The sequence below is a fragment of the Thunnus maccoyii genome, chromosome 3, assembly GCF_910596095.1.
Source record: "Thunnus maccoyii chromosome 3, fThuMac1.1, whole genome shotgun sequence".
Classification (NCBI taxonomy): domain Eukaryota; kingdom Metazoa; phylum Chordata; class Actinopteri; order Scombriformes; family Scombridae; genus Thunnus; species Thunnus maccoyii.
Genome location: NC_056535.1, coordinates 18734463 through 18743274, shown reverse-complemented (window position 1 = coordinate 18743274; position 8812 = coordinate 18734463). Strand labels below are relative to the sequence as shown.

At 38.2% G+C, this 8812-nt stretch overlaps 1 protein-coding gene across 2 annotated transcripts; it reads left to right on the top strand.

The window, feature by feature from the left end:
* The first annotated feature begins 329 nt into the window (after positions 1-329).
* Positions 330-8647, top strand: srsf3a (serine and arginine rich splicing factor 3a). Of its 2 annotated transcripts, none has more exons than XM_042407593.1 (7): positions 330-436; positions 1084-1135; positions 5253-5463; positions 5577-5711; positions 7963-8001; positions 8094-8180; positions 8304-8647. In XM_042407593.1, exons 2-7 carry the CDS (start codon positions 1129-1131, stop codon positions 8329-8331), a joined length of 507 nt encoding a protein of 168 aa, XP_042263527.1. In that variant the 5' UTR covers positions 330-436; positions 1084-1128; the 3' UTR covers positions 8332-8647. The 2 variants fall into 2 exon arrangements, with proteins under 2 accessions (XP_042263527.1, XP_042263526.1); XM_042407592.1 differs by having other exon boundaries at positions 338-441.
* The last annotated feature ends 165 nt before the right edge of the window (positions 8648-8812 follow it).

Here is an 8812-nt window from a genome sequence, read left to right as displayed (position 1 = left end):
GATAGATAGATAGATAGATAGATAGATAGTTATACAGTAGTGTAGTGAGTGAAATGATACAGGAATGATAAAAGATCTGAATACTCCTTCCACCTTCAGGAGATGGTGTTGTGCATCTATATTGAATATTACATTTAAGTAATCTCTTTGACTTGTTTGGAAAGAAGACTTCTGTCTACTACAAAGTTTCTGTTTAACGGACAACACAATGAGGATGATTGTGACAGGCTTCCGCTCCGCTACAGCAGGTGGCAGCATGTTCATTTAACGTCGGTTTGCGAGAAGAAAGGCGAGCAGTTGTGCCTCTTCCGCTCTGAGGATGTATAAAGACAACTTCCGCTCTGGCGCTAACAACAAGTGAAGCTAGCCGCTGAGACTAGACGGTTGGCGTGAAATCTGCTGATAACACTTCTGTTGAACTGTAGCTACAAGAAAAGTGAGGTACATTTTAAAAATTATTTACTTTCTGCTTCCACGTTTGTATCAAGAAACGTGATTAGTGTGCGGGTGGGCACAGAAGTTTTTTTTTAATAATACCGTCGTGACTAATGCTAACTTTGCTAGCTACCACATCTTCTGCGAGCTAACACAGCTAACACATGTTTGCATGTTTGATTGGAAATCCTGGCTGCATAAGTGTTTGTTGGCAAAATTAGACTCAAAAGTACTCGCGATTTTGTAAATCGGCCACATTGTTGTCTTAAACAAACCGAAAGTTTTAAAGGCTAACGTTTCTGTTTCTTAAGCTGCAAGCTAAATGAAATCGAACTACTTTTTATTGCTAACGAGTGTTAGCTCAACATTAAAGTAGAATAATATTTTCTATAATCGGGGCTCGTTTATTTTGCCTTTTACGCAGTTTGACATCGCTTAATGATGTTGTATTTCCGTGGTAGTCAGACCAGCATCTGTGGACATGAACAGTCCTCTTGTGTTTTGAAGAGGCTCCGTAGAGAAACAATTAAATGCGACGTATAGTCGAGTCAAAATGGATTCTGAACCAGATAACATTAGATTGTGACAATGCATTTATTTTACACTGAGGTCTGTTAACAATTCCCTACTGTCTTTCTGTCCGTTTAGGCACATCTGACTGCAATACAGCAGAAGATACTTGGACCTGTTGAAATGGGAGGTATGATGACTTGCTACTTCACTAATTTATTAATGTTACTTTTCTCTACAATAAGACACTCACATCTTAACACATTAAGTTTTGTGGTTAACTTAGTTAATAGATGACAATCCAGACAGAAGTCTTTGCCATGATAGGGTAGGACATAATAAGCAAATAAATTGACATGGATAATATTCTCTTTGAAATAGTGCACTTAACACACATAATGCAAGAGAGAAACTAGTCTTCTGAGTGTTCACAAGAGTCTTATAAATGGTTAAACTCTTTCTGCCAGTTTAGTAACCTAACTCTGAGAAATTTAATTGAAAGACCATTTGATAGATACAATACACTTTTAGGTACAATAATCAGACAGGAATGTCTGGCTAATCCAGGCAAGATACTTCAAAGCAACTTGATGCAATAATCCTGTAAATCCAATGTTAGAGTCGTAGATCACTTTTTTTTGTTGTAATAAGTAATGTAACACGTTATTTATGCAATTCAAGTAATAAGTTATTTAGTTACATTTTCAAATAAGTAATCCATTACTGTTAAAATATTGTAGCGGGCCGGGGTTTGCTGGGGCAAGAACTGAAGCAGAGAGATGATTTCATGAGAAACTGTAACATTATTGGTAGCAACAGGCATACCATCAACACTGCAATGCTCTCTTACAACTGTGCTGGAGGGTCGGTACTAACCATTCACATCACTTCACTCATGGTACAAAATGCATTCTTTCACAACAGCAAATCACAAACTATTAAACATTACAAAAACAATGTGAACAACAATAACGTTAATGACCGTGTACCAAGTAACATCTGTGGTGATCTTTAGAACAAAATTTAATTTAAAGGTATACTATGAAGGATTTTCCTAATATAAAAAAAAAACACACACACAAAAAAAAACAATGTATAGACTCATACAAACATAATCCCTCTAAATGATCACTTAAGACCCACTAGAAGTGTGTGGTGGTGCATTTATCTGCAGAGAGAGATTTATCTGACTCACTGCTTTGTTCTCACTACCGAAGCTCCATCTCTTCATTGACTCAATAGCTCGCTCGACCACCACCGCTGCTTTATCTCTTGCTCATGCTCTCAACTTGCTCTGGTGTCATTGAGCCACCAACCTTGAATCTTGTGTTTGCAAACGGCAACCAACAAATCCTGCATAGTATGCCTTTTAAACTTATGTCCATAAACATATTGCCTCAGAGAATGCTGGGAAGCTCCGCCAACCTACCCTCAACACGCTACATATAACCATATTTCCCTGTTTCTTTTGTTGCCACAAAAAAGAAAATCCCTGACACATTCACACACTTCTTTTTATGCACTTATTCCTACTTCTTGGCAGGTAGCTGCATACTAGTGGAAGGTATTCAATCCTGTGGTTGTGTCAGTGCGCGTGTGATGCTTAGCTAGTAATATGGTATAGGACCGCTTTTACATTGTGGAAGTATTCGCATTATGCAAGGAATTACAAAGGTATTTTCATTTTTGGTAACACAAAAGTACTTGAGTTTTCTCAGTAGGTAACACTTTAATGTAATGAGTTACTTCTTAATTGCAGTAATGTTGTAATGTAACAGTTACTTTTAAAAGTAATGTTGCCCAACACAGGTTGTCAGTAAGTAATTCTGCTGAATAATTTGCATAAGTGCCAGAAACAGCTTTATGGGTATCGAGACGGAAACCTCCCTGTACAGTACAAGTACAGTGGTGGGGTGTGTTGTTTGAGTGACACAATGAAATACAATCCAGGAAGTTGAGTTGGAGCTACGGATTAATGCATTTAAAGGCTTATCAGAGGCCAAAACACCACACAGTAGTTTGTAATACTCACAGATAGGATTTTACAACTCTGGAAGGTTATCACAAGGGCATCTGTTTTGTTTTGTCGCAAGATGAGAGGTCAAATAAGGCGTAACACTACAAAGTAATCTACCAGGAATGTGAACTTGATGTATTGCTGTTTTTCCATTGTTTTGGGGTTAGTTGTACCAAGCCATGCCTGGAGCACTCAAGTGTTTTTTACATTCCACAGTGACAAAGTAAAAGAAATTGTTTACCTGTTGGAGGTGTGCTGTTTGCAGAAAATGCAGTAGGAGCCTGTCATCTCCAGCCCATTGTCAAACATCTCCCTGTGACTGTTTCTGCTTGTACTATTCCTCCTAGAATTATTTCTAACTCATTCACTGAACAAATGGCTCCAAATATGTCCATATCTTGTTGTATAGACCTGTTTTTATTGTAGAATAGCACTGCTAACGAAGCTCTGCTAATTGTTATAAACACATTTCATTTCTTGTAAATTCTTCACAGCAAAAGCCTCTTGTTACTTTCAGTTTACAGCTTTTAATATAAAGCAGGAAATGTTGGGTTTTCATCAGCAGTAACTTAACACAGCTCTGATGCAACTGAAAGCAATCAACAGTAAAATAAGGCAGATATCTGAAAGTACAAACAGGAACACAGGAGAGAAAGTTGACGGGGGGGAAGGGCGGGACAGAGTGCTCAGTGAACTCAGCAGTCACACATTTCTCCTTTCTCTATTTCTCTGTTTTGCATCTTCAGGTTAGGCTAACCCATTGTTGCTAATTTTAGAGCTAACCCTCTTCACTTTTCCACCACTTGGGGAAACAAATGATGTGACTTTTTAGCATTTATTAACTGTTACATTGTAGTCTGTACTGTACATTTACTGCCAGACTGAAAATTTACTGCTAACCATTTCCTCTGCTCCGCTCGCATCCACGGACACTTTCCTGCTGCTCACTCTTTTCCACTGGCTACACAAACATACTACGCAATGCTATATTCCTTCACAGAGTTACGCTACCAATGGTTTCCCAGGCAACGACACAGAGGTAGACTCACAAACCGTAACAGTGCTGCCCAGAGACTCCCTAACGCTATTGATTTCCGAATGAATGCATATTTGGTGTTATTTTTGACATTAAAAAATTGGGGGGGTGGGGGCTAGCAGGAGTTCTTGTTATAATTATGGGAGAAACACTGATTCAGTTCGTTCAGTAAATGCTCGGTAAATGTTGAGTACAGTTAGACCCAGCAGTCTCCATTAGGTTGGGCGAGTTCAAAGTTCTGAAAACAACGGGGGTGTTTTGAATACACCCCCATTTTCACAGGTAATTTGTTAGTCTGTCCCTCCCACCACCGGAAATAATGGATTAATCCTGGAAGGCTATTGATGTAGCACTTTTCTCCTTATGAAAGTAACATGGCAATTATTCGACCAATGAGAATTTGGTCGGACGAGAGCATATCGACCAACTAATCGACCAGGAGACTACAGCCCTAATGGTTATCCCCTATTCTGAGGCTGTAGTGGAAATGCATTTCATCCTAGGTTGGCTAGGTTCAGCGCAGCTTAAGCGGACCAACCTGGGCTAATGGAAAAACCCTATATGTGATCAGCCAACGCAGCACCTTGCCAGAAGACGTCAGGTTGCATTGCTGCAAAAGTTGATTCCGGTTCAACTTTTTTGCTGGACAACCACTGCATTTTTTTTTGCCACTATGTCAATGCACTGCCCCCATTCAAGTGATTGTGAGGCTTTTTTTCACGCAGACCTGATGTCGGTTTGAACACTCCCTTATACAACCAGTGGTGATAAAATAGATTTTTTTTTTTACCTCGGTATGACAAAGTATCTGAGTATCTTCAGTGTTAATCGTTGTTGCCCTAATTATAAACACTACTTCTGTGTTGACTCAAAGTAGGTGAGCAGAACGTCCAAATGTTGCTTTCAGGAATGGAGAAGTTGAATTGATCACATTTCTTGACAATCATTGATACTCATAATTTTGGAACAATGTTTCAACTTTCAGCCTTGATCAAAAACATGAATGCAAAATTAAATTTAAGACATTTGAATCATTTAACAACAAAAAAAACAATTTAAAGAAGATAAATATTGGTTATGTGACAATCTTGTAGCAAGGAATTTCTCTAAATGTGAGAAAACGTTTATGGACACTCACCATCTTTTTATATTCAACCAGTCTTTCATGGATATTTTAGGATAAATTGCAACCATGTGTAAGCCACATTAATCATATCCCTCTATGTTTTTTGTTTGTGTCTTTTTTCCTCTCAGACCCCGCTCTTAATAGAGACTGTCCCCTCGACTGCAAGGTTTATGTTGGGAATCTAGGAAACAACGGAAATAAGACAGAGTTAGAAAGGGCTTTTGGATATTATGGCCCTTTAAGAAGTGTGTGGGTTGCCAGGAATCCCCCAGGCTTTGCCTTTGTAGAGTTTGAAGATCCCAGAGATGCATCTGATGCTGTGAGAGAACTAGATGGAAGGTAACACCTTTTCTTAGTATTGTTCTTTTTGAAGTTTTCTTTTTTTTTTTTTTTTTTTTTTTTAAACTTTCCAACTAATGTTATGACCTCCTTTTTTTTTTTTCTCTCGTTAGAACCATGTGTGGCTGTCGAGTGCGTGTTGAATTATCCACCGGGGAAAAGCGCTCTAGAAGCCGTGGCCCCCCTCCATCTTGGAGTAGACGCCCTCGTGATGAAATCAGACGGCGCAGTCCTCCAGTCAGACGCAGGTATGCATTTCCTACTTGACGATTAATGTTACCATTTTATTTAAAATCTAATTTGCAGTGTTTTTTTAAAAGCACAAATGACAAAGCAGATTTCACATTCCCCACACACTGTAAGCATCAGTTGTTTGAGTCCTTCGAACTATAAATTAGTTTGGCAAAGCTGAATAAATCTGCCAACCTCTCACACTGGCAAACAAATCTCTTGTGTTTTTGCATCTTAAACTAATTAAAGCTTTGTCAACTTAAAAAAAAAAAAATAGCGATTTGAAGTTTCTAATTGGTCATCTCCATGGCCTGAATTTAATTTTTACGCTTAATGTTGTAGATCACTTCAGTAAAATAAAATCATTATTTGCACACATACAATATGAGTTCATCAATAGATAACCTGTGGATCTGGCTGCTTCGTGATTTGATTTATTGATGTCACTCCTTTGCTTTCTTTTTTTTTTTTTTTTTTTTTTTACTAATCCGATCCCACATTAACTGGAGTGATCCTCCTTTTTAAAGAAAAAAAGAAAAGCTTGGAAACATTTTGTCCTACGTTTCAAAAAGTAATTTTGTCTGTGCCAATTTAAGGTAGACAGCCAAGTCCAAAGGCGGCTTATGTCAGCACTTGACTATTTATGAACTCTTATAATAAAAATATGTATGTAAAAACACTTAACTCTACCAGAATTAAATTGCTGTACGGGGACATCTTAAGAGGCACAGTTAGCACTTCATCATCCATTAAACATTTTTATAGGAACTTTTTAGAATTACTTTCTGCAGGTGTAAATTTTGTTTTCTTTCTGAGTTCAGTTGCCATCTATTAATAAAACTGAACCCCGTTGCAGAGTCACCACCACGCTTCTCACCATCTGAGTCAGTCAACTAGTCCTCTTTCAGCATCATGTGACTGCTGTCCAGCGAGCCCCAATCAGCTTGGCTGGTGTTGTCACATGACCCAGGCGCACCGCCAGTCGTCAGGTTCCACCAACCTTTTGGTTCCTGCGCATGCAGTTCCCAGCATCCTCCTCTTCTTCCTCCAACCTTAACCCAATCGACAGCGGTCCACTTCACATTATCAACCAATCAGCGTCTTTACTCTTACTATTCTCCAAACAACTACTGTATCAACGGGAACAGCCCTTGGCTTACATCCCTCCCCATCCTTCCCCCCAAAAAAGGCAGGGAAAATCTACAACTACCCCCTCCAACCAGCCACCAAGCAACTTCATATCTCCAACATTTGCATCATGTGGCAAATCCTCTCTGCAATTCGACCTCCCTCACCATCAGTCTGGCTACCTTGCGTCATTTCTATCTTGTCCAAATCCCCCAAAATAGTAAGTTGCTTTTATCCTGCTCTTTGTAGTTTTTATGCTTAATCTAGCTTTCAAAGCTGCTTGACAGTTTTCCCTCAGCACTTATGTAATTTAGACCATTAGACCAATTTCAGTGCAGAGTTGCAAAAGTCTAAAGATCAAAAGTTGTGGTCAAGGAACTTTGGCTGTGGGTTTTTAATCAGTTGTTCACAGTGCAATTGTGCTGAGTGCATTTTCATGGCTCGACATTAGGCCATTGTGAGTAATATCCATCGGTATAAAGTGTACTTTGACTTCGTAGTTTTTTACTATCTTGTTTTTACGCATCAGTATTATTTCATCTGGAGTGCACCAGTGTCCTAATTTTAAAAAATCACATTGAAAATTTAAGTGTTATCAAGGATGTTTTGCAGCCACTGATCTTATGAGGTTGTAGGTTACAGATGGTTTCGGTGCTACAGTGATGAGTCTTACCACTGGTTCAGTTTTCTGTATCTGATTAGATCTGTTTCCATTGAAATACATTTACTTTTATCATATACTTTGCAAAGATCCTAGTATTGCACAGTATACTGCCAGTGTTTAAAACGAATTTTCTACCACCACTGCAGGAGACAGACAATTCTTGTAGTATATTTTACTTGATGTTTCCCAGGCGAGCCTTAATGTCGAGCCCTGATTTTGTTCTTAATATATTTCAATCTGGCTCCATGTTTGGTGCTCATTGGGCACAAAGTTCCCATTTAATGAGAATGAATAATAATGAATTGATCTTGATGAACTCCGTCAAGATCTCATGGATGCAGATGATCCTTCTGTTAACAGTCTAGGAACAACATGTAACCACGTTTCCACGTGTAACCAGAGGTTTCATAAGTGATGGAGAGGGTAAAATTTTCTGTCCTAATTTTTTTCATGTCTTTGCTTCACCTACACCCCAGATCGCCGAGGAGGAGGAGCCTCAGCCGCAGTCGCAGCAGGTGAGCCCATGATTAAATGTTTTTAAATACTTTTTTTTTTTTTTTTTTTTTTAACTATGTGTTGAATTGAATTTTGTGGTTTTGTCCACCAGGTCTCTTTCAAGAGACAGGCGCAGATATAGATCTCTGTCCAGAGACAAGAACCGTAAGCGCTCAAGATCCTTCTCACGGTCAAGGAGGTGAGTTTGTTTATTATTATCATCATTATCATTATCATTACAATGTATAGAGTCTTAACTGTATTGCAGAAATATATCAAATTATTAGTAAGTCATTAACCAGTTCATTATTTGTTTTTACAGTCGCTCCCGGTCCAACGAGAGGAAATGAAAACATTACAGGATGGTTGATCTACAGGATTCTGCAATGGTTGTGAAAATACAAATTTTTATAGTCATGTTTTTCTTTTTAGATTTTATTTGCCAGCTCAAGGCAGCCTTAGGTTCTCAAAGTTACATCTTGTGTCATAGCAGTCTTTAGAATTAACAACAAAGGACTTAAGTGTTTTTTCTCCTTTTTGTCAGTTCTCATGGCAAGATTTTCCCATTTTACTGAAAAACATTTTTTGCCTTCAAATTTACTGTTCACATAAAATGAATTCTGTTACCCTGCATGTTTTAAAATGAAATACTGGAATTTTTTTTTACATTGCCATCCTGTTATTTTTTTAACTGTTGAATTAAAGTGCAGTGTGTAGAATTTAGTGGTATCTAGCAGAACGGACTCCACAGAAATGGAATATAATATTCATAACTATGTTTTAATTAATGTATAAGAACCTGAAAATAAGAATTGTTTTTATTACCTTTGG

Coding starts and splice junctions, on each gene's coding strand:
- srsf3a (XM_042407593.1), top strand. Junction 5,464..5,576: donor GTGAGAGAACTAGATGGAAG/GTAACACCTTTT, acceptor TTCTCTCGTTAG/AACCATGTGTGGCTGTCGAG. Junction 5,712..7,962: donor AGTCCTCCAGTCAGACGCAG/GTATGCATTTCC, acceptor CCTACACCCCAG/ATCGCCGAGGAGGAGGAGCC.